Source organism: Centrocercus urophasianus, unplaced genomic scaffold (assembly GCF_019232065.1).
Source record: "Centrocercus urophasianus isolate 14NV4802_14NV808 unplaced genomic scaffold, USGS_Curo_1.0 seq_28, whole genome shotgun sequence".
Lineage (NCBI taxonomy): Eukaryota > Metazoa > Chordata > Aves > Galliformes > Phasianidae > Centrocercus > Centrocercus urophasianus.
In genome coordinates, this window is record NW_024884844.1 from 4978294 (window position 1) to 5004436 (window position 26143).

General features: G+C 38.1%; 1 protein-coding gene across 2 annotated transcripts in view; it reads right to left on the reverse strand.

Annotated features, from left to right (window-relative positions):
- MYLK (myosin light chain kinase) overlaps positions 1 to 26143 on the reverse strand; it is a 192019-nt gene that overhangs the window by 102184 nt on the left and 63692 nt on the right. For both annotated transcript variants that reach the window (XM_042827127.1, XM_042827126.1), the window contains 3 exons: positions 22862 to 23019; positions 4072 to 4279; positions 1207 to 1255 (listed from right to left, as the gene is read on the reverse strand). In XM_042827127.1, the coding sequence (XP_042683061.1) occupies positions 1207 to 1255; positions 4072 to 4279; positions 22862 to 23011 (407 nt within the window). In that variant the 5' untranslated portion in view covers positions 23012 to 23019. Of the gene's footprint in view, positions 1 to 1206; positions 1256 to 4071; positions 4280 to 22861; positions 23020 to 26143 lie in introns of those variants that run through there.

Consider the following 26143-nt stretch of genomic DNA (forward strand, 5'->3'; position numbering starts at 1 on the left):
AGTAAGATGTCAGTACCTCACAATTTCTACCAGGTGTTACATACTAAAAGAGAGCACGTTGCCAAGGTGCTACCAAGACATGATGGTTGCCAAACAGGCAACTCGAGGTTTCTAAATAAGAAACAAGACCATGATGAAAGGATTTATATGGACAGGAGGATCAGTAAAAGCTTGGGAGAGAAGACTGAAATATGCGAAAATGGGAAACAATCATAGAACTAAATATCAGATAGCTTTTAATGTTGTCCTCCTCAAGCTACCTCTAAGGCATGGTTGAAAGAAGGCTCTTCTGTGTACCTGAGTAAATCATTGCAGATCTCTTAATCAACCTGGCACCAGGCTACACCAAACCAGAATATGTCTTTCTTCCAGGCTACTATGTAATATTTAAATTATATATGAGAGAATGCTGGTTTCAGTTGGTTTTCTTTCTTTCTAACCATTCTAAAAGCAGTATTTTTTCTGATTTTTAAAAGATGCCTGTCAGGTTATGGAAGATGCAGGGAAGGCTTCTGGAATATCAGAGAGCAAATACAGGAGAGTGCAAAACTGCAGCACAGATACCAGCAGGAGGTTCTGTTTTCAGCCATAAGAATTCCTGTCAGTATGAAGGAGCAGTAGTTGTATCAAGCTACTTATGCCTTCCTGGTAGCCTCAAACATTTTACTGACAGAGCAGTTCCCATAGTATCTATTCTGCTTGGGTTAAATGGAGGGTTGGACTTAACGCACTTGACTTCACAATTATCTGTTTGTTTTCAGATTGTTCCTGTAGTTGACACTCAGCTCTAAAGGAGCTAAGAACTTTGAACTGATGAAGCTAACCTTGTCTTTCCTCTGTGAGCACAGACATTCCTGCTATTCTCATCTTGCTAATGTGAGCAAATATGCCAACCAATTACTCTATTCCAACGTCATGATGTGCAAAATTGAGTCATTAACTATCAGGCTTTTCTTTCCTCCATTTCCCTCATTCTTGAACAGGCAAAAAGCATTGGGGATACATTTCCAGTGAGGAACTGCTGAGATCTAGACAAGAATCCAACCCTCAGTCTGGCTCTCAGGCTGAATCAAAGCTAAGGACAAAATGCAGGAAGAACTTGAAAGAAAAAGTCCATATCCTTTAGAAAGAGTAATTTTACTTGTTTACCCACCAAAATACATTCATGCATCTGTTAAACAATATCAAAGCCCTTGGACTTCTTACCCAGGGGTTTTGGCACTGGACGGTAGGCTGTATTTCTTCAAGGAGTTTCCTGTGAGCACAAGACAGGAAAATAGGAAGTAAGAATTTTTGACAAGACCATTAGGAATTACAGATACTAGACTATGTAAAGCATGTATTTCTCCAGGTTTCAAAAATGAAGGAGGAATGCAGCACCTGCAGTATGAGGTTACGTGATCTAAAGCCTGAAGTTAGGCTCTCCAATTTCAAGAACAGGTTTTAGCAGAGTTACCATCTAGCCTTTGACCTCAGTGGCAACTACACTGCTGACTGTTCATGCAAAAATATTTTTGAATGAATAACAATGTCTAATTTCTACAGCGCTAATAATAATTAGATAGCAAATATATATATATATTAGACTCTGAAGGAGGTCTTGCTTTGCTTGCCTGTTTTTGTTATTTTGGTTGTTGCTCTGATGAATATCTTTTCAAAAAGACCATTCTTTTTGAAGCTCTGAAGTTCATCCTACTTACTGGCGTTAGCAACAGGGATATGTGTATATGAAATCATGTAAGCTCAGCGCCATCTACTGCACACAGCATTCCTGGCAGATCTGGTGCAGAAAAAATGGATAGTGGCCTGAGATAGATCCAAAGTGGCAGCTTGAAGCAAACAGCTCTGATGGCTGTGAAGAAAGAAATTATGCTAGCACTTCCTAAGGATTTACACTGACTTTCAGATAGAGCGGTAGGATAGAAAAACTAGAAAGTGTCACTCATATTTTCAGGTAACAGTCAGCCCAATGTAGAATTCTTTGCTGAAAACAAAAAAAACTCTGTGCCTTGCCATCCTGATGTGTAGAGGGGTTATAGATCCCTTTATGAGGAGATAAAGACCACTTTAATTCTTAAATTCTGTTAAATTCAGTCATTGGGTGCTACCATGGAATTGTTTTTGAACAGCACCAAAGCCCATGTCAGAACACCTGACATAAAAACATGTTTAAAAAAACCCCACCTCCACAGAAGTTGTTTCTCAGATAGCTTTAAACTAGGGAATAAAATGATTTTACACATTTTTTTTTTTAAGCAGAAGGCAATATATATCGTGTCAGACATATGCATGATTCAGTATGTACTCCAAAGATGTGTGTAAGAGATTTTTTATTCAGAATACACCAAGTGCTGATTGTTTCAGGCCAGCTGTCAATTTTTGCTGTGCTTCAGGAATTCAATGCAAAGTTGTGACCTGAGATGCTTAGATGTTTAGCAGATTTCCAGGAGGACTGAAACAGCTAAGAGAAAAGAAGCACAGTTGATTTCCATTATTCCTTGGCTTTTTGTCACTCTTTACATTTTAAATATGGCAGTTTGCAACTATTTAATATGCAGATGTTCTCTTAAAAATTCCTGGGCTTGATCTTAGCTGTCTCCATGTAACATTAAATATGCAATTGCAACCAGGCATTCAACTTAGCAAAGGGAAGCACACATGCAGAACGCCAGGAGCGTATTGCCTCAGTGTGCCTGTTTGATATGCTGTGAAGCTCCAAGATCCCCATTGCTCTTATTGCCCAAGAGAAAATGTTAACTTTGCAGGCTAAGATGACTCCCCTGCCATGTTAACTTGAGCAATCAACCAAAAGTATGGATAACCTCCAAAAGAGATCCAAAACAGTATTGGATCATTGTAAAGCCTGAGTAACTATCACAGAATCACAAAGCTGTAGTGTCTCTTGTAGGGGCTGGAAGGGACCTCCAGAGATCATCGAGTCCAACCTCCCTGCAAAGCAGACCTGAATTGTCCATAAACAAAGCCAGGAAGGAAATAGTACTCAACAGTTAAGATAACAAGTAGTTCAGATGTAGGAGTAGAAAGGCTGTCAATACCACTACAATACTTGGACTAGGAAAGGAGGAACAACAGAAAGAATGTAACCTGGAGTAAGAAAAATTGTTCAGGCCTTGCACTTCAGAAGCTGAACATGTAAACTAAGCAGTCCTCCTCTTGTAGAGGAAAAATGAAGCCTGGTAGAAGTTCTCTGTTTCTTTTAGGAAAGCCTCTGAAACAACTTTCAGGCTGCCTCAAAATGGTGGCCAAACTTCCAAAGGAAGATGTCCTTTACAGATATTAAATTATTTCCAATATTCTGTTAGGATAAAAATTCTGTTTTAACAATATCAACAACAACAACAACAACAGACAAAAACAAAAACAAAACCAACCTAAAAACTCACATTCTGTTAGCAAATATTTTTTTCAGGCAATTTGTAATTTGCTCACAGCTTTGTAAATGTGAATATCTGTGGCAAAAGCAAGTGCTTTCATCTGCTTCATTTGCGTCTCTAATAGGCAGCACTGTGTCAAATGTTAAATCTTAATTTGTAGAACTGGACTTCAACAAAGAGTACAGAAAAATAAAAAATATGTAAATGTCATTCTTAGTAACCATGTGTTTCCTCACTGGAATGCATATTAACATTTAGCCATATAATATGCTATAGTACATAATCATATCACAGATCCTAAAGGTTTCATCAATTTAATTGAAGTCTTTGCATAATTTTTCGAAATATTAGATTGGATTTAAATGAGAATTATGTGAATGACCTGAATGAATATCCCATTCATAGTTAATTGATCGTAAGGTTTGGGGGAAAGAAGGCATTAAACCTAGCATCCAGAAATGGAAATATTACAATATAGATGCCCCACTCCCTGAACCCTTGTTAGACTTACAGCTATGAAAAAGGGATTTCTCCTGTACCAGAGAAGAGTGCTACTCTTGCAACAGTGAGAAAACATGTATGTACTGTTATCTTAACTGGATGGGTGTTTTAACATAACCTATTCATTTAATTAAACTCTATTATTATCACAGTGGCAGTTTAAGTATTGTCTTACCTTCCACAGTCAATTCCACAGTCACTTGACGAACCCCACCATCATTTGCAGCCTCACAGGTGTATTTACCACTATCACCTTCCTGCACACCTTTGATTACCAAGCTGAATATCCCCCGAATGCTGTGGTCCATAACATAATGGTCTCCTTCTGGGAGAGGGTGTCCATTTCTGTACCACGTGATCTGTGGCTCAGGGTAGCCTCTGACCTGGAACAATGTGAGAAAGAGTGGAGAATGAAGGCAAACAGATGATGGTATTAGGAAGAAATGTTGGACGTTTAGCAATACAGTGGAAAGTTCTTGACACAGGAGCTGTTTAACACATGCTTCTCACAAGCCAAATGGCAGAACATAATGAAATGAAGAAACTTTTGGCTAAGTCAAACTGCTAAAATCATAAGACGAGAGAAGCAGATAGATACCTATGCAAAAGTTTCCCACTAGAATGGTTTGCCTACGGAAGCACAGAAACGGTGCTTATGAAAAATCCTGATGCGTGGGTTTTCATTGTTCAGAGATTCAAAAGGCAGAAGTACTATTATATATCTCTAAGTATTCAAGTCTGCAAGGTATCTATGCCAAACATTTTTAGCATGGCTGCTAAGGATTAGGCTTATACTGTAAATCTGCATGGAGCTATCTAGTTTTCATACATGCTGAGATGTAGTGGCTCCAGCCAGTTTACAGGCAAGAGGTACAAGTACATGCCACCTTCTGTCTTGAAAAAGCAGAAGCTGTCTTTAAAAACAGAAGACAAGGGGTTGCCACTTGAGATAGTGTCATTAAGGGAATTCTCATGTGATGGTGGCAAGTGAACAATAAAGACCTAGATATGTTCACAAAAACATACTGGTATGCTTAAGGAGCTTTGTGGTCTACTGGTCGCCCAAAGAACAGATTTCAAGAAAATAAAGCAGCCCTATGCTCATTACACAGCAACCACATTAATATATCCTTGCCTGCTAAGGCATTAGTGATACCTTCAGATTTGCAGACAGATTCTGAGTAACTGAGAACCAAGTTATTGATTTCAGTTAGGCTGTTGAAACCTGCCTGCTGAGAATCTGTCTTTTTCAGAAAAGGATGGAAAAACCAGACATATACCAATTTCCAACAGTGAATTATCTCCTCAGGCAAAGTTTCTTCCTCTGCTTTATGAGATGTGCCATCCACTTTGAAGGTTGGTTTAGTATGTGTTAACTGTTAGCACACTTCCCCTGTTGTCATAACAACCTCTGATTACAACCTCTGAAGTTTTCCCCACTTCTTTCCTATTCCCCCACTCTGATATGATAGCATGCCATCTTCTGACTCTTTGATCCTTTGCCTAAATGCCATGAAAAATAAATAACTGAGTGGATCAAGATGAACTCGGGTGAGCAATCATGTCTGAGTTTGCTCACTAGGCAAGTGGCAATACTGCATATTGAACCATATTTTAAAACCTTGGCAATTGAACAGGAAGTCCCTTCAAATTCCAGGTGGGCAAAATACTGATTATCTTGATTTGAAGATGACTTGATTGTGGCTTGTCCAAATTCCTCCTTGAAGACTCCTCTCACCTTCAAATCACCAATTCAGCTCAGCTTTCCTCAGACTACATAGTACTTATTCTCCAGATCACAATTCTTAGCCAAACAGACTCACCCATCCTTAGGTTCTCCTCTTTCAAAACCTTTCAGTTCCACCTTACTACGTCTGGGCTTCTCATCTGTCTGAGCTTAAGCTACAGCTATCAGAAATTTGTCTCTTTCCTTTAATTCCTTACATATCAATTCAGAAAAATTAATGTTGCCAGTGATGTTGTGGCCACTTCTTCCTGACATTTCTTAATACACGGAGAGGGAAGATTAATGAATCTGCTCAATAAATTTTCAATTCTGGTACAAACTTCCTCAGTTCTCTCCAAGAAACAATTATTTTTACCTCAGCAAGAGCCATGTTCTATGCTGAATGCATTGTGGATCCCTGCGCAGTGGGATCAATCACTGTTTACAAACTACCCTAGCAGCTTGAAAAGCTCTTTTGGCCATGTCTTTTTTTGCTTTCTGAAAAACAGCAGTTCCTACTCAGCCATGTCCCCTACCACTACTCCAGAATTGGTTTAGTGCTTAATGAGAGGGCAGGCTCTCAGGAATGGATGTCTTTCTTAGTATGCCTAATTTTCACAAAAAGAAGCTAGTGGAACTTCAGGGTTTTTTTGTTTGTTTTTGGTGGTGTAGTTCTTGAGAGTTGATGATATGTTCACTGGTAAAGAATGTGATTCGTACCACAAAACCACTTCTTATCGTAGTATTGTCAATGCCCTTCTGCCTATCTTCTCATTTTGGGTTAAGTGACTTATCCAAAAACAAAGAATGTCTTAGGAGGGAGTTTATACCTGTCATTTATGCTTTAGAAAATATCAAATTTTCAATCATTCTTTGTGGTGTTTTTTGAAATGTATCATTCCATTAAGCTTCAAACAAGCCTTCGAATACTTCCAAGCGAACTACTGGGGTTGCAGCAGTAGCAATCATCTTACTTTTATTTTCCTTATTCTTTTGTCGTATTCTTAATTCCTTCTTGGACCACATGAAGCCATTCTTATTCGGCCCCTCAAATTCAGGTAGACAATTATACATGCTTTTCCAGTATTAAATAGCTAAGCACACATTAAGTATTTTTCCATTTCTTCCATGTGTGTCTGTTTCATACTTGTTATACCTGTATTATTGTGTTTATCTGCAACTCTACACTGAGGAAATGGCATCCAGAAAAATTGAGACACAGGCAATCAGCACGCCATTTCTTTTCAGAACGTTGCATCATTCCATTCCCAATCTTGGTTGATTTTGTTTTGTTTGTTTCATTTTTGTCAGAATTGACATAAGGGGCAAGTAGGAGTTTTGTGAATTGCTCTGTTGCAAGAATTTATTTCAGGTTTTGGTTTGGAATGTGTTTCAAACTGAGCCAGCCCTCTCTGAAATACATACTCTTGCCATAAAAATGTCAGGGATCCTTAAACCTACCACTGGGTACTAGGTTTTGATTCTAATGGATCAGTTCCAGAACTGCAGCAGGTTTTATATTCCTCCCCAGCCTTTCCAGAACTCACTAAAAACATCTGCCTTGAATAAATCCACAGTGAAGAGAAATTTATCTGCTTATTTAATGCCCAGCAGCAGAAGGCTATAACCTTTATTTACAGCATGGTGTGTCTGAGCATTGCCAGTCCCATTGAGGCTGTGGCTTTTCTTTACCTGCTCAACAACACCGACAAGTGGAAAATTGACTGCAAGGAGTATATACACTGTGAGGTCTGAGTTTTTGTTAGAACTCATCAATCCTTCACCACAGTCTTGGAGAAGTGGACTAGATAAGTCAAGGTAAAACAAATCTCCTGCTTCACACATCAACATGGTAAGTGAACAGAGCTGAGAAAGAAGCTGTTGCCTGTAAAACTTCGAGAGTTAAGATTCAGCTCTGCAGCAAGGTTTGGGGAAATGCTAATGAAAAGGAATGATGTTCCCAAAGAAAAGAAACAAGGAGAAGTTGTCCAACAAGTCTACTGAAGCTATTCACTAAAGGACAATTTTATTAAAAAATCTGCTGAAAACTAGTCACTGTTGTCACAAACCTAAAGGCATTCAGTGACATCTAAGGCCAAATATATTCAGAAACCCTTTTAAATCAAAGAATCATAGAATTGACTGAGTTGAAGGGACCTGCAAAGGTCATCTGGTCCAACTCCCCTGCAAAGAATATGGACACCTACAGCTTGATCAGGTGCTCAGAGCCCCATCCAGCCTGACCTTGGACATCCCCAAGAACAGGGTGTCCACCACTTCTTTGGTCAACCTTTGCCAGTGCCTCATCACCCTTACTGCAAAAAATTCTTCCTTCCCCTTCTTTCTTGTAGCCTCCTTTAAAATACTGGAAGTTCTCCATCAGATCTTCCTGGAGTCCCTCTTCTCCAGGCTGAACAGCCCCAGCACATTCAGCCTGCCCTCATAGGGGAGGTGTTTCCCTGTCTGTTCCAAAGTAAAGGAAAGCTTTTTCTAAAACTTGGCCTGCATCTATGCTCCATAAAACAGCTGCTTATATATCAATTCCAAAAGGCATAGGTTTGCCTATTTAACTGTAGCAGCTTTGGGTAATCTGATGAGCTCTTTTGGATCATGCTTTTAACTCCCATTCAGATCCTACTTTGTGATAACTGTCACTGCTTTCAGTGAGATTAACAATGAATGCAATCCCAGAATCTCCAAAAAGAATCAGGCACAAATAGCAAAAATCCAAAGCACAAGCAGCTGTGAACTATTGATGGGCTGCATAACATTGTTGTTACTCCCTTTGACAATAGCACCTTAAGATTCTTGGAAATGTTGGCAAACTGTACATGGCATATTCAAGTATATCATTCATTACACTGGCTGAAGCATTCCATTCTTGATGTTAAGGGCTTGATAAATGTCACTTGTTTCTACTCAAGGTTACAGCAACACACAAACAAAAAGACCAGAAAGAAATTGCCCCTAATTACATCATGTATAGACAAGCACATCAAAAGCTGTACCAAGAAAAACTGGCAGTGATACAACTGTCATGAAATTGCTATTCAAAATAACTCCCCTCATAAAGATGACTTCATATGCTGCAATATGAATTCCACTAACCACTAAAAGTCTTCTCAGAAGGCCATTGTTCCCTCATGAAATCAGAATTTTAAAACATCCAGAATCTGTCAGCGCACAGTGTTCAGTACTGCTGCTTTCTCTATAGCCTGCCTTTGCTCTTTACTTCCACAAAATTCAGAATTAAAATCACAGTAAGTAAACTATTAAATCACTGAATAAGAAGATTGGTTGTATTTGGGTGGTTTCAGTTCATCTAAAGAACGACTGATTTTGAATTTATCTTTGAAAGACACAAATGTGCTTTTTTCCACTGTCATCACTGTGAGTCCATACAGCAGTTTGAAAAACATCTATCAGGAATGGGGGGTATGAAGTTGACTCTGCCTTGAGGAAAAATGAATTAATTGAACACTAGTGAGAAACAGGGCTGAAAGAAGCCATGGCTATAATGTCATGTATATTAAATTCTAATTGAATTCACAACAAATGGTTGAAGTGTAATCAAGTTAGGCTAAATTCCTTCTTTCTGTGTTTATATTGGTATCAACTTGGACACGTCATTTTTACCATGTTTTATCTCAGTTCATCTGGCTTTTTGGATGTTTCTACTGATCAATTCATTCCTCCTACATGAAAAAAAAAAAAGATTTCCACAAACAAGTTTGGCCAAAGGACACTTAGAGAAAATGCCCAGTGGGTTGGTAGATGATGTTCACTCTGATGGGAGTGAACTTCTTTAGAGGAACAGAAGTTTTCTTGCTTATTTGGCTGCCTTATCTTTTCTTAACATTAAAGAATGAAACAGTGAAGTAACTTTTCGAGAAGGGTTTGCAGTCTATCCTCTGTCCCATACCTGCCTTCAAATGTAAACCATTTTTTTTTCCTAGAAATTACAGCTCAAGGAAAGACCCACCAAGATCAGAACTTACTAAGAAATAAAAGAAGATTGCCTCACTTATGCTTGCCTCCAGTTACAATTGACCTTTTCCAAAGAATGTGCTTTGGAGAGATCATTAGACGTCACACCAGGAGGAGACTTGAATGAGATGCAGAAAACCATTTAGAATATCTGACCAACTTTGGCCTTTATTCTGCAGCCTGCAAACAAAAGCTTGACACAGAAAAGAAGGCCTGGCAAACAGCCATTACAAGCTGGGAGTAAAGCTCTTGTACCTTTGCAAAACTTAAATCCATCATACTGTATCAAGAAAACAGGAGAAGAAATGTGATTAAGCAGCATGACAAATTCTGTAAAAGTAATTATATTCAAGTGTAAATAAGGGAATAAACTATTTGTAGCACTGACACTTGAAATATGATACGGACTGTATTACATACCTGATACCATCTGCTAATGTTTAGGTATCAAAAAGGGAAAATTATTCCCTTTATTGCAAGTTACGCAGTAGCTGGTCTCGTCTAAAAGTCATACAGTTAAAGCCAATCCAGGGCCCTCCTGCAGCCCCCAAGGGATTCAGTCTAAATAGCAACAGTCTTTCTGTGGATGTGGCTTATCCCACAAAAGACTCATCCTAAATCCTCCCCAAAAAGAAGTGTGTTTCCCAGAGTCATTAGGCTCTAGCTAGTGTCCTCTACCTTCAGCAAGAGCCAAATATTTCTGGACCTTGATCAAAAGACTTGTGAACTGAATTGAGACTTGAGAGCAGAGGATGCTACAGTAGTAAATGCTCTGTCCAGCTTGCTCTGCAACAAGAAAAAAAGCTATTTCTTGTATAAGTTGTATGAGTTTACACTCACGTGAAATATTAAGTCAATCCTAGGAGAAAAGTACTACAAACCAGTGGAGGTTGCAGTGAACGTGACCCATACAAGGTGACATATTTTTGTTTTTATTTTGGTTAGCACAGGTGAAAAATATGGTTCTGGCCAGCGTAGCTTTTTTGCAGGTCAGATAGAAGTACTACTGCCAGGTTCTAACTGCAGTTTGCTTTAACAAATGAGCAGCAGATTTTCTTGATGAAGAAAAGTGGATATGATACACTGTCAAGTTCTTTCTGAGAGATTAAACACACACAAACTCTATCTGAAGATAGTTTATCCATTAAAAAAAGAATTTTGTTCTAAAACAGAAAACCTGCCTGGCAAGATTAAATATGAAAATACTGAATATTTGGAATATAGTAAGATATTTGTTTTGTATGAAAGATTATAGCTATCTCTTATCTTCTCAAATGAGCAGTCTAAAATCTACAATTGCCTCATTGAAAGCAAAACTGGAATACATCACTAAGACTAAACATAGCTCACTTCAAAGCACTATCCGTAGAACCCATAAGAAACAATAATTCTCTTTCTGTAAACGTTGTGTATGTTTTTTTCAAGTGCTGAACTCTGGTACGCTACATCTGGTGTTTAGTTTTCTCATTCTATATGCATACAGCCCTCATAAATTAGTCCTTTGGCCATAATCTTTACTGAAACACTACTCTGAAGACATCAGTCTTCAAAACTGGTGTGTGCAATTCTCTGGTTCTTCTCCCAGATGGTGTGAAGCAAGGAGAGAAAAATGGCAATGTGAACATTCAAACAAACTGTTGTCTTATCCTGGTACTATGACTAGTAAAAAGAATCAAAAATAGAAAGAATAAAACATCTCATAAGTGCCATCAAATCTGACAACTCATTCTCCTGGCACCTATCCCTAGCACTCATTGCATTCTGGCTTTAGGCAATATCAGACCATGCATAATTACATTAAATTCCTTTCTTGAACTTCAAACCATATGCATTTTACTTGATTCCAATTCATGGCCATGAAAAGAAAACCTCCGCACAACTGGTCTCCTTGATATTGCTAATGTTATCTTTGTGAGTAAGGGAAAACTCATTCTATCAGCCTTGAGTGAAAAGATAATATACTACTGGAGCATCCAAAAGACTGCAAGCTTTGCCATTATCCCTTTTGCCCTGATGAGAGATCAGGAGATACTATCTGAGGAAGGTAAGAAGGCCCAGAAGTAAAAAGAGATTTAGTAACTCTTTTCCTACTTATTTAAAAGCTGTTCCTTTAAAATCATTGTTTCAGCAACATAATGGTTAGTGTGCCATATCACACTTACTTCTACATAATCCTAGAAAAAGTTGTGGATACTAGGTAGTGTGTAGCTTTAATGTTTTATTGACTTAAAACATTGACTTAAAAAGTCCTGAATGCTTCTGGCTCCTTTTAACTGCTGTACCAACTCCTTCTAGAAGTCTACTAAAACCTCCACAATATCATAGATCTAAATGTACAGTGTTCTGATTATGAACACTGCATCTAACCTGCAGGTCACAGAATTCAGGTAAGACAGAAGCTAGGGGAGAGTAAAGAGTTCAGGGATTCTTTCTCAATTTTTGTGTGAGAGACCCTTCCTTAAAATTCCATTTTACTATCTGGCAATCTGCAAGGATTTCTGCAGCACCTTGGCAAAGGGTACATTCATCCCTTCTAGAAAGCATGTCATGATTTGATCATGTAGAAGAGTAACTTTCTGCCATGCTTCTGTGCTTATTCCATCCCTGCCACCAATACTGACCATCTAGAACTCTGTAGGAAAATGCTTGACTTGCACAAAATTTTTTGATGAAAACTTTTGATTAATTTTTGTTGAAATCAGGTCTTGCTTCATTAGACCTGTAATGCTGTATTTGGATTGATGTAGAGGCTAGAAGCATGCTTTCAGTTCAGATCATAAACCAATGTTGACGTTACAAACATACTTATACAATTAGGGGAAACACTTCTATCCAGGTCTAGGGAACTACTGGCACACCCCTCAATTTCTAATTGCCTAAATAAGAATGAAGACCCACAAAGAAGATCCATCTTAAAACAGAATTTGTTATTTTCACCACCTTGACCTGATTATTCAAGAAAGTTGTTCAGGATAAGATCTTTCTTTCCAGGGGTAATAGATAATAAAAGTTGAACTAAGTATGTATTATTTTACTGTTTTGTATCCATCAGTGCCAAGTGGCATTCGTGTTTTATAGTCTAGGCAGAATGAAATTCTTTTGTAGATATCTCCCCACCAATTTTCCTTTTGACTATCTTCAGTAGTTCTAAATTATCTGCAATCTTTGTCATCTCACCATTTTCGCAGATTACAAAGGCGTTGAACACCACACATCAGCACAGATCTTCGGGGGAATCAGCATTCATGGTACTTCCGTCGGGGAAGAATTTATGAGCTATCCATAGGAGACATGGTCTGCTAACTGAAATGCAGACAGCAGCTGCAGATAATATTGCCTTCAGTCTTCTACATTTAACCATTTTTGTTTTGTGTAATTCAGTATGGTGAGTTCCCAGAGGTGCATGAAGTACTCAAGGTGCTCAACCACCAGTGTATGGCTGTTTGATTAAGACATTGCCTTCTCAGGTAACATAACAAGTCCATCTGTGCTGATTTTTCTCTGAAAAACTCCAAGAGGAATTTCAGAGCTGCACTGGTGTGAAACTGCTTTGAGTTTATTTAATTCCCAAGTTTGGACATCAGTCCCGGTACATAAACATATGCATAAGCCTTACTTACATCTTTTGGAATTAACCACATGCATAGGTGCTTTTCTGAAATTAGCTTTTAATTCATTTTAAAAATGAGTTTAATGTTACTGAGTTTAAAGTAACAGTTTCAAAGGACTCTTTATGCAGCCCCCAAATAACCCAAAATATTACTGTGATGAAGTAGGGAACGCTATGAAGGTAGCCTCTACACTTTTTACTAAGTAGACTTAAGTGGAACCCATTCAGTCTAAAAGATGACACTTGTTCTATATACATGCATCTATTATATCAATTTAGTGGACTTGAGACTGTAAACCTCTGTTACACGAGTAGGGGGCATTTTAACTCAGGTGTTGCAATTCCAGACTGACTGTGCTATACTGATGAAGCTTTAATAAACCATTCTGCCATAAGCAACACCTGCCTTTCTACTTCCCCATGTTGTAGCCAGCCAGTCAGCCATGACCTATAGCTATTAAAAGCATGAAGAGAATTTTATGCAAAAATTCAGACAAAGATTGCTTAGACGGAGTGCATGCACTGGGAAGTCCTCTGACACAAACAGTATGAAATTTTACTCTGCCATATGCAAAAGATGCAAGTCTCCACTTTGAAGGAAAACTGCAAATATTAAGCTGTTTTATCTCCCTGATCATAGAATCCAGCTACTTCAAGCCACAGCTTGTGTGTAACATCATCTGGTCAAAAAACTCAGGTCATATCACACACAAAAACAAAACAAAACAAAAAACAGAAAAAATAAACAGCGTTAATTATTTGCACAGAGCAATCATCCACTCTTGACAATAATATTTGAGTTTTGACGTGGCAGCCATTTTGTTTTGAAGCAAGAAGCAGAGAACAAGCCTTTCTCAAGGCAACATTCTTCATTCTCTGTAATAACATATGCAAAACTATTGTTTCCATTGATAATTATTTCTGAAAGATTGTTATTTTTTCTTACCAATATGATGTTTCAATCTTAATGTGATGTGAACTGATTCTATGCGTTGTGAAATAGAGGCAGCCTAGCCCTCTCGTGGGAGCTATGCCACTGACCAAGACAGCCAGTGTTATCTTCCTACTTTCCTAGCTTGAAGATGGTCTTCCCCAGTGAGCAATGTCAATACATGATGCAATCCGCAAGCGTTAAATCTATATAAATTTACATGAGCATACATGTGTGATCTACTGTGGAAAATTAATAAGAAGAAACAAAAAGAAAAAGGTGCTCACTGTACTCAAAACACCCTGCTGCAACATGCTTGGAGCTCTGAGGTTTGTAACTAACGGCAGTAATCCACATCTGTAGTGTGCTGTGCTAGCTAAAAGTTTTGCTTCTGAATAAACTTGTCCCTACGATATCAATTTCCAGCCATGAAAGATTTATTTCTTGCCATTTAGCAGCATGCCAGTGGCCACAGGAAATGCTAAAACTGGGCTTTGTTGCTGAGTTGACTGCACAGTTGCTTGTTCATTTAAAATCTGTTTGCTGATAGCGATGAATGCTGCTGGCAACGGCAGTGGTTTGAAGAGGCTGTAAATATTCTCCTCAGTTATACATATGGCTTCATTGTTAATACTACTTTGCAAAGTTGACAACCAGATTGGGCATGAAATGTCATTTGTTTTACACTTCATTAAAAAGTAGAACGGATGCGATGACAAATTGATATAAAATGCAAGGTTGGATTGTTAAGATCTGAATACTTTAGACAACCTAGACATCTAGCCTCTATCATAACCAACTACAAAACCTAACCTTTCCAAGTGTAGCATATGCATGTCTTAATCACAGTTTAGCAGAGATAACTCATGCAGCACAACATACAAGCTAAAGTGTATATAATAATAGTCAATGGTTGAGGTTCAACTGTGTAAGAGGGAAAACCTTCAAAATACTAAAAGAAATACCAAACCTAAACTGAAGTGGCTATGAATTTCTAGCTCAACTGTTCAGAATAAATAATTATAGACCTGCTGAGTTCAAGAGAAATTTTGTGGGCCTCTCCTTTTTAATGTTTTCTCTCAAAACTAAAATTTCTGTGATCTTGGTAAGAGACACACGCGCACTCAAAAAATAGCTGTATTTGTTTAAGTTGTGAAAAAAGTGCTTACTCTGCGTATGCTTTCAATAGAGCCCCACTTAACCGCAGTCGCTGGCATTCCTGTTGAGATTTGAACAAATCCATCATAATGCTTTCCATTAAACCTGTGTGTAGTAGTCCACAGAGTAGACAAATCCTTGTCTACAATTCTGTCCACTAGCATACTATAACATGAAAACAACCTAGTTTTTGTGTCAAGGCAATGAGGACCTAATTCTGCTATTCTGATTTCATTAAGTGATGCTCTTAATCCAAATACAGTCACCTAGATGTTGGTGGTATGTGCACTTAATTAGAAATCTTATGTAGCTTCTTGGTTTGGAAAAGAAAGTTATCTCCAAGAAGAACAGGATCACATCTAAGGGATTGGGTGGGCACTGAACTTCTGAAACACACAGTTCAGTTTTGAATCCAGGCATGTACTTCTGTGTAATCTATAAACAAGTAAATCTCACTGTGCCTCAGTACTCCATACACATCACAGAGAGCAGCACTATTTTCTCTGCTGTTTTAAGCTATGGAGAGAAGAGCCCAGCTCTAAACTGGCCTATGTATCTGTTACTCTCAGCAATGCTATAGTAAGTTTCTAGTTGAATTAGGCTGCTTAAGTGGTACCATGAATTAAGAAAAGATAATTATCATTTAGTAGTTTAATTTGTATTCCCAAGATTTTACCATACTACTTCTTCCAGAGCACTGGCTTTTAACATCATTTTGTTATGAAATATTGAATTGTCTACCTACAGTGTCAAACTGCTGAGGTATTCTTTTACCAAAGAACACTAACCTTGTATAAGCAGAAGAATGAAGCTGAAGTCCAGAATGTTCCCAGAAATGGAAATTCTTCATTCATTGTTTGATGAGTATGGGAACATCACATAAAGTGGTTAGATTTCAGATAAAAGATGCCAGATAAAACTAAGAGGAGGAGGCTTTTGTAATTTTTTTTTAAAATTATTTTTACAAAATAGAATGCATCACACTAATACTCTAAGGCCCTGCAAAAACAAAGCAAATACTACATTCACCGTAACAATAGGGTTACTTTTGTATTATGAAGCACATGGAAATAATGGCAGCCTCTTAAGCCACACAGCTACAATCTGAGATTTTACTGCACAGCTAGAGGCAAATTACCACGGTAAACTATTAATCATGAATAAAGAAAGAGGAGAGCTAGATGAATTCTGTCACCAACAGTCAAGTGACTGCAAGAACTAATTAATTTGTTATTCTTTATGTCCTTTTTTCTTTGGGCCATATGTGCTAATTGTTGTCATCCTCAGAAGAAAAGTTACTGTGTATGCTACATGTGGGCATACAATGCAGCTTCTAATTGGCAGTTTACTAATCTCAGTTGTTCTGCTTGTAGTGAATAATATATTCCATCGAGTAACATCTGCTGAAGTACTGTGAAAAGGTGCAGAAAGGCAAGGCAAACTCAGAAATACTGATAAAAATGTAGTTTTTCATTTTACCTCATTCTACACATGAATTATAAAGATCTCTATAAAGCAGTAAAGACATACAGAGCTGACTTGGAATTTGTAGCAGCTTTAAGCAAAGTATTTTCAGAAGACAAGGATTACTTTGTTCTGTCTGCCCGCAAGTTTACAGTAACACACTGATTTACAGAAACTAAGGCTATTATCATCACCAGAAAGCCTAACAAGAGATGCTTTTAATGTTGTTGTTGGTTGTTTTGTTTTTTTTTTTTTTCTGTAAATGGAACATTTCCAGGTGTTCAGACTCATGCAGAATCATGAATAGTGCTATAAGCTCTGTGAAGAAGAAAAGTGTAAGAACTTAGATCACTTCTAGAGAATCACTACAACGCATTCTCAGTGTGAGAAGGTTAGCCCAGATGTCAGATCTCTCATTTATCAGTCAAGAAGAATGACCATCTCTGACCTCCTGCTCTGCCTAAGTTGTAGCAGGCCTTCAGCACGTCGCTTGGAGGTAGATTCACTGCAGATTGGAGGCCTGGATTCCAGGATTATCTCTAATACCACATTCAGTACATAAATGCAGAAGCAGTCTTTGGAAAATTGGTCATTGTGATAGCTAGTCATATTCCTGCCTGTATCATAAAGAATTAAAGAACCTTCCATCCTATGTAATCAAATGATTTAGCTGTTACTGGCAGGCAATAACTTGCCTATCAAGTTTCCTAAAATAAATTCAACCTACGTGGACAGTCAGTTCAAAGCCCTTATACTGGTCATCTGTTCATGAATGTACACAATTCACAGATCTTATTTGGTTCAGCATGCACTTAGATGCTAGGAAGTCCAGATGTTACATGTAAAAATGCATGCTGTCTGGTTTTGCCCTGTAGGTTTCCAAACTTCAAACTGCATCCATGAGTGAACGGAGCCAAATAACATGTCAAAAGCAGAATATTTTTTTTTAACTTTGGAGTCTAGAGCTAGAGTGAGTATGGCCTCAAAAAAACAGCAATGAGTAATGACATGCTTTGATTATAAACCTTCGCCACATGTGGCCCTCTGCAGAGGTTTGGAATATATCGCGCTTGCTGTCTATTAATGACTATTTTATTTTCCTATATAGGAAAAGAAGAATTTTATTTAAAAAGTGTGATTGATTCCAGCACAGGTGACAGGATCATTGTCAGTCTCCCCGTTGCTTCTTGCTTCTCTCTGCCTGATCTCGGCGAATTTGCTCAAGCACCATGCTTCACAGGGTACCCATGTAACCAGCAGCAGCAAAAGCCACTCAGAACTTGTCAAGTTCACACATATTATTGAACTTAACTGAGATTTGGACAGACACAGATCCAGTGTTGCAGCAGGATAGTAGAAGGAAAATCAGAAAGCACATTACATAAGGAAAGGATTTGACGTGAACCTGGCTTGCTTTAAAATTTACTATCCTGCTCCCTTATTTGAAGGTGGATAGAATGGGAAGAGCAGGATAATTATTACTCAGTGGGTATCAACCTCTGTTCCAAAAAGCCCCAACATCTACATAAACTCTGAACTGCATCTGTCAGTAAATGGTTTACGTGAAATCCAGCTCCTTCAGATTAGAATACCAGACTAGATTTCATAGCTTGATATCTTGGTTCTGGCAGTGGACCATATACAATGGTTCACATGAAGCAAAAAAACAACACGTACTGCACTGGTTCCAACCGTGCATCCAGGGAGCCGAATTCTTTCCTGACCCCTAGGCAGTCAGTCCATGATCTGTAGCACATTTGGCTTTTCCTCTCAGACAGAGCTGTAGCACAAGTATTCTTTAGGCTTATAGAATTAATGATCATCAGTATTACCCTCAAGAATTATACAAACATACAGACAAAGCAGGTTAACTGCTAGCAGCAATCAAATACAGACGTTAATATCACTCTGGGCAGGGACAAGTTTTTTGAAACGTAATGGTTGACTTACCTTTTTTTACTGATTGACACTCAGTGACATTACAGCAAAGAGCAAAAAACGTTCATGTTATATTTTGGTGTAGCCATTCTATTGCTATTTAAGTTCAGCAAAATTATGTGTGGGTTGCTAATCACAGGTTATCAAAAACAACAACCTCCTTTATTTATTTATTTTTATTTTATTTTGTTTTAAGGAATAACCTTACCGGTCTTAGAACCCAAAGCTTAAAATAGAGAGGGAATAATCATGAGGATATGGTTTGGTCATTAGAGAACAGCAAAGACTCTTGGTTTTGGCTCTCAGCTGTTCAGTTTGTTTACATCCATACAGCCTTTGCTAATAGAATAGCACAGCTGAGGGAGATCAAGAAATTCTAAAATAAAATCATTTTAAAAGTAGATACATAGCTGAGGGTCTTATACTTCTAGATCAGAACAGTAATGTACACCAAAATACCACCTTGCTTGGTAATTTACAGATTCTTATTTAAGTGCTTCATCTGAAAAGAATTTCCCTTTCATCCTGCGGTACACTTGAAACCCTCATGGTGTTTTCTACAAATAAAAGAATCTCCTTTGTCAGTATGGCAATGGGGATTATGAAATCCAATGATTTAGCTACATAATATAGAAAGCTACAAAATCACAATTTAATATTGCAAAGCACTGATAAATATTCCCGTGATTAATACAACAGAGAAACAAACAGCTTAAAACAGAGCCCAGTAACACTATGCTCTCCTTTTCCAAGAGTATCTTAAAAGGCACTGACAGACAAGCTAGAATGCCCTCCTAGCACAGGGCAGAAGTTATTACATTGACCAGCTCACCTCACATGTGATATGCAATGAAGGTCAGCTCATCAATCAATTCCTAACAAATTGGGAACCATAACACAGTTTCAGAATAATCTGGGAAAACTTCCCTACTTGGCATCTCAGCAATGGATTGATGAGCAACTTAGATGTCCATGCAGAAGAGGCTAGAAGAGTGCCTGAAGAAGATAACTTTGTCTTAGCATAAGTGGTTCCACACCTCAGTTTGATTTCCAGGCCAAAATAATGTTCATACATACTTGAAAGATGATGAGCTAACTTTCTGCCCTTAGGTCACACTGAGAAATTGAAGTGTGCAGTCAAATATAGTTAAACTTGCTGAGAATTTAGCAAGAAAAACAGAGTGGTAATAGGAGGAATGTAAAAAAATGAGATTAATTTTAATGGTAACTCCAGATCCTTTCCACCTGCAATTTCCTACATCTATAGGCTATTTCTCAATTTCTGCCCTCTCCCTGATCTTCAGTTGGCATTTCACGGAATTTGTCTTATGTTCTGTAAGAAAGAAAAGCAAGAATCTTCACTTTAGGGCTCTCTTTCCCTTGCCACTTAATGAGAGCACAGGATCACGACAATATCAGATTTATATCCTGTCTTGGATTCTCATAATATTTTTTTCTGTAAAGAAAGATTCCACTACAGAAGAACTATTTGAAGAAAATCTCCTGTCTAGCCATATTTAAAACTCTTTACTTTCATTTAGCCTTAGTTCAATATTTATACTGTGTGATAAAGCAAAGTATCAGTAATAATCCATCATAACATCTGTAGCTTATTTTCCAGGATAGAACAATTCAAGTATGTTCAGTAGCTCCCTCTATTACTAAATCATAATAAATACTGTTCTTCTGAATCTTTGGAATGTTGCTATGATAGAAGAAATTACATTGTACACAACAGCTAAACATGGTCCCAAATGATATAACCATTGAGGCTGCTATCAAGCAGGACTACAGCTAGTGAGTGACAGCATCCTTACACACTACACTGTCACATTTTCACCCAACCCTGCCCATGTTACCAGACAAGGAGCACAAGGAAGATATTCATTTGAATCCAACAGTTGCAACAGAACTAAACACAAGCCCTCCAAATATATTACATTATAAACAACAGAGCACATAAACTGAATTTCAGTAGGCAGTACGATCATTAGAATCTCATTTTTCCGGCACAAGTTAATAAGGAGAACATGCAGTGTTACATTACCACACTATTTCCAGCTATTATAGCATAGATTGTTCTCCCTCCCCCTCAGATCGCAAGTTTGTATCTCAGCCTCCAACAAGAGTTGATTCCAAAGAATTTGAAATTAATGCACAATAATAGAGATTGGCTGTTTTATGTCTACAGCTGTGTCACATGCTGTTACTTCTCAGCTGCATCTGCTATAGAGGCAAAATGAAACTGCAGTAAGTAAATACCAGACAATACTCTGCAAGGCAAGAGGTTGAAGTGCCAAAGACAGCGGCTATAATTATGCATCCTGGTTTGCCAATCTGTGGAGGCAGCCTATTCACCACAAACTAATTGAAGATCCCACATGTATTTCAACAAAGCTGTGATCTTAAGGTCCAGCACTTACAAAGCATTTTTGAGCTTATAAAGGTTTAAATCAACAGTCCGACATGCACACAGCCAGTGTGTTATCATCTGTGCTCTGGGGACAGAAGATCAAAGGATTCAGCCATACTCATATACCAAAATGAAATCTAAATTACATTTCTGTCATCAAAGAAGTTCAATCCAGAACCTCAATAAAAGCTTAATTCTTCAAGGAATTCTTAAATCTTTGTTTAGCTAGTACTGAATTTGTGTATTTTGTCCAAGCTACAGAAAAATAAAAATAAAATCAAGCTACAGTTTACCCTGAAAAAAAACCTCAAAGCAATGATTACACATTAACTTGTGGGTAACTAGATTTTAGAGTTGCTTTAATTTAACTAATAAAATTCTGCAGAGAGGACCAAAATTGGAAATATTTTACTTGAGTTTTTAAACAAGAAGCATAAGAAATAGTAAAAGCTAAAACTTAGCAACATCACATGCTTTAACACTCATTCCATGTACTGGTATTGCCACTTGCAGTTCTGTCTGGAAGAACCAGTCACAGTGTAGTATCGTGCATCAGTGTCACATAAATGAAGTAGCAGCACGTTGTCATTTCTCTGCTGTTTGCAACTAAACAAGGTGAAATAATGAAAAAACAGTAAAGAAAGGGGCTGCTTATTGGGGCTGGAATATGTCATACATGCAGAGAGGTTTTCTGAGTCTCTTCTCAAAATGATGATAACTCTGAGAAAAAAAATATCATTTTGGACTTAAAACCTAATATAATTCAGTTCTTGTTGAAAAATCCCAGTTCCTAGCCTGCTCTTGCATAAATAAATAAGATAAATATCAGATGCCCCCTATTGGCCCTCTGTTTATGTTAGTTTCAGAAGTTATAAATTTCCCAAATTCCTTCTAGTCCTTGATTTTGTTACAGTGAAGTTGCAGTTTCCTGCCTCTGTCAGAGAAATCCCACCACTTCAAAGAACAGAACCACATTCGGTTTGAGGATATAGCTGTCAGCATGCAGTCAGAGCATGGACAGGAGAAAGCTGAGCAGGCTGAGACAGAAAACTAGTGACTCCAGGAGAAAAAAATTGGGTTAAGGGAGAAAAAGATAAACATAATAAGAGCTCATAGCAGGATTGAAGAATGAAAGAAACATGGATACATGTAAGGACAATTTAATGCCCTTGTTGTGAGGGAAAGGAGAGAACCTGGGATCCATGCATACCAACTCCTTCAATCCTTTTTAGTTAACACGTTTCCTTGAACAAGTCAGCCTATCCTCTGAAGACGCTCCTTTTCCTTTTGGATTAGCAGGTGAGGCAGCTACAAAAACATCACAACTCTCTGTATCAATTCCTAGTGTAATTAGCAGGAAGCACATATTGTAAAACACTAGTTTTACATGTTACACATGAAGCTTTGCCAACGGCAGCTCTGGGAGGCAGAAGTATCAATACACCATAGGAGAATATTTGCTCCCTGCTTAGAGATAGCTCTTGGGGCTGTTTTCCACTGATACTTAGTTTGGTCCCTGGTATGCTTATCTAGGTTACAATCAGCACAGAATCAAGCTTTGCAACACTCTCCTCTGCTCAGAAACAGACCCGTAACTACCTCTGCAGGAATGGAAACACCGGTTTAGTCTTCTGGAATAAAGATTCCGTATTGGAGAGGCAATTTCACTAGCTGTGCAGACTACTAGGCAGCCTCAGGAAAAGACAAAAACAAATTGATCGCCATCTCTGTTTCTTACCTTCCCCTCAAATCTTGCTGTGGCTCCCAGTTGCACTCGGATATTCCTAGGAGGCAGAGTAAATGCTGGCGCTTCAGCAGGAACCGAGGGGCTGAGCGTCAGGGAGGTTTTGGACACTCGAGTAGATGTCACCAGTTTCACATCCCCCATGATGTGGACTGTAGAAGAGAAAAAACAAAGAACTTATGAGGATGAATTATTTACAGTTGCAGCTAAGAAACAGAACAGAGGAAAACTGTTATATATATATATATATACACATTACATACATATACACTGCTAAGAGCCTTCAGCCTAAAGTAACAAGTGTTACTTTCTGGGTGGGGAACTGAGACCCAGGAAGATTGTGTGCATTACAGTTGTTACAGCATCACAGCCTTGAAGTGAACTCAGTTTGAACTCTCAAGTCCCAGGCCAGCTCCTTAACCAAGAAGTCATCCTTTACAACTGCGTTAAACTGTAATAACTTATTTCAGGAGGATATTTTTGCAATGTGACTTTGATTTTCCTGGCCTGCAGTACACCAATATCAGTAAGTCTCAGAAGAAGAGCCAGTGTTAAGTAAGTCTTATGAAATAAAGAGGCCTCTGTTTGCACTGGAGTTAAGTTGCGAGTGGGAATGTGGAAAATCTGATTTTTCATACCATGCTTTCAAGATCTTAAGAAATATCTGGTATCTCCCTCCAAAGTACTGCTAGTACATAATAGGTACCTCTGCTGAAATTTCAAGCTTCCACTTCACTGCAAATACTTCTACAGCACGTACACTAGTAAAATAGCACCAAATTTTATGCTGCATGTATGTCATTTAAGGAATCTCATTACAGATACCTACTCAGATATGACTGTTCTGCTATATACCTTATACTCCCCAATAGAAAACGCACAACAACAAAAGCCCTAATATAATTTTAAAGTGTAAAAACCTAGGTTATCCAGAAAAAAATAGTAGTAGCTCCTCTGAGTCCTGCACTATGCCACACAAAATCAAACTAACCTTGCAAAGCAGGTTCTTAGAACTCTGCATTTGCCACTTCTGTAGCTAACAGCAGCACCAATTCCAGGAGTTATCCCTTGAAACTCTTGCTCAAAAGTTCCAACTTTTTGTTGAGTAAAGAGACCAAGAAAAGCATTTTTCAAAATTGACTGGACAAGCTAGGAACATGAAGTTCATTTCTGATAGGACACATTGCCATGTATGTTTCTGAAAATCCACTCTGAGAACACAGTGATTCCATACAGCGCACCTGACACGCTGAGTAAATACAGAGAATGTCAATCTCAAGAAACACCTTATCAAAGCACCAGGTGGTGATTTGTTCTAAAGTGAGGGAACCACAGAACTCCAGAGGACAGACAGATGGACAGACCAAAGGAAGTAAGGTGAGTTCTGGGGGAAGTAGAAGGAAAGGAATCAGCTCCTAAACAACTAACAGTCATTGGTATGGTCAGGTTACATTTCTATTGCATTTCGGTAACCAACATGGCAAAAGCTGTCAACAACTTGAAGCCTAATGTTAAAATGACACAGTAACATACAAAATAAAGTAACAGCTAGTCTTTTGCTTCAGGACATCTTGCATGGGTTTATGTTTTTTTCTAAATAATGTTTAAATAAGATTGAATTTACCAAAGAATATTAGCCCAAATGAGCACAAGCAGTCTTCTAGCAACATAAGCCTCTAATCATCCACATTTAGCAGTCTGACTCTAATTAGCTGTGTACGCTGAAGATGCTTCTTCTAGATAATTAGGAAGTCTTCTTTTTTCAGTTTAGAGGATGTTTTACAATTATTTTCCCAAAGAGATAAATAAATCCATGTGCAGCCTGGTATTAATATAGAACTAGCATGTCCAAATACTGTAAGAAAACAGCGTTCTGAAGAACGAATCTTATTCCAGATTAAATTCAATAGACAGGAAAAAATGCAGACACTTAAAAGCTATGGAACACATCTGACTTCTTTTCTTTCTTTCTTTTTTTATTATTGTTTTTTTTTTTTTTTTTAATGTAAGGAGTTTTCTAGAATGATCCTATCCATAAAGGGTTTTTCTCAGTTTGCTGCTGAATAAGATTCCAAAGATATTTCATAACATTTCATTTCACGTGCTGTGCACACCTAGACTATGGCCTTAAAACAAAACCAAGTGTAACTGAAGTTGCAATAAAAACATTGTGGCATTAAATGTAAAAGAAAACCTTCATGCAAGTGCTGGCTGGATGGGCAGTGATGTGGTTAGACAGCATTTCTAATCTGGATGTTTTTCATTCTTAATCCTTTCTAAAAAGCACATAAATCCATACAAATTCTCACAGCGTGCCCTCTAATCTTTGTAATACCAAAGCAGACTAATGAGTTTCAAGCATTTTTTACTGGGAACAAATTTGTCACTCAGTACACATTTGTCACTCAGATCACAAAAGTAAACCCCCAAAAGCAAACTCTGAGAATTCCATCTCATCTTTTTTCTCATCCACTTCTTTTATATAAGTAAATACTTACCCTCAGCTTCCTACGTAACCACCTAATTATACTAATTTCATTTTAACGTGTCCTTCCTCTGACGCAGAAAAAATGAGCTTCAGAGAGGGCATGAGTGTAAGAGAGAGTGAGTGCACACAAGTGAGAGAAAAGCAGAGCTTTGAGTCTTCCTGATATTGCAACTCTCCACCTAAGCAGCTCATTTTTACTTGGTCCAGATATTCTGTTATTTTAGCCAGTCTGCCCTCAATAATCTCTGAACCGTCTCTGAAATCTGGACAGAATCTTTTGAGCTCTCTAAATACAGGAGCAAAAGGCCAGCCCAGAGGCTGGAGCATTTGTCTGCTATTTGGGATCCTGGCTGAATTCCCTACTCACTGATGGGGCTGCCTGCATGACCTCAGGCAAGTCATTAAGCTTCTCTTCTGCCACGGTTCCCTATCGATGAAGTGGGGATTATTGTACTTCCTTGCCACAGAGAAGTGCTGTAGTATAAATATAATAGAGGATAGGAGCTTGGCTACAGTCACAGGACCATATAAATATTATAGATTTAAAAAAGGCAGAAAAATGCTATGAAATTCCAAAAACATTGATAGCTTCTTTTTCCCTCCCCAGTGCAGTGGTGTTTCCAAAAATATGCATTTTGAAACACTAGGTAAATTTGATTCCCATATAGAGATCACTGAAGTCCCTAGAAAAACTGTTGACTAAGTGCCATCCACTATGCTTCAAAATGTTCAATATTTCAGAATTGACTTGACAGCTTCCTCTTTTCACACACCTCATTTCCTTTGCT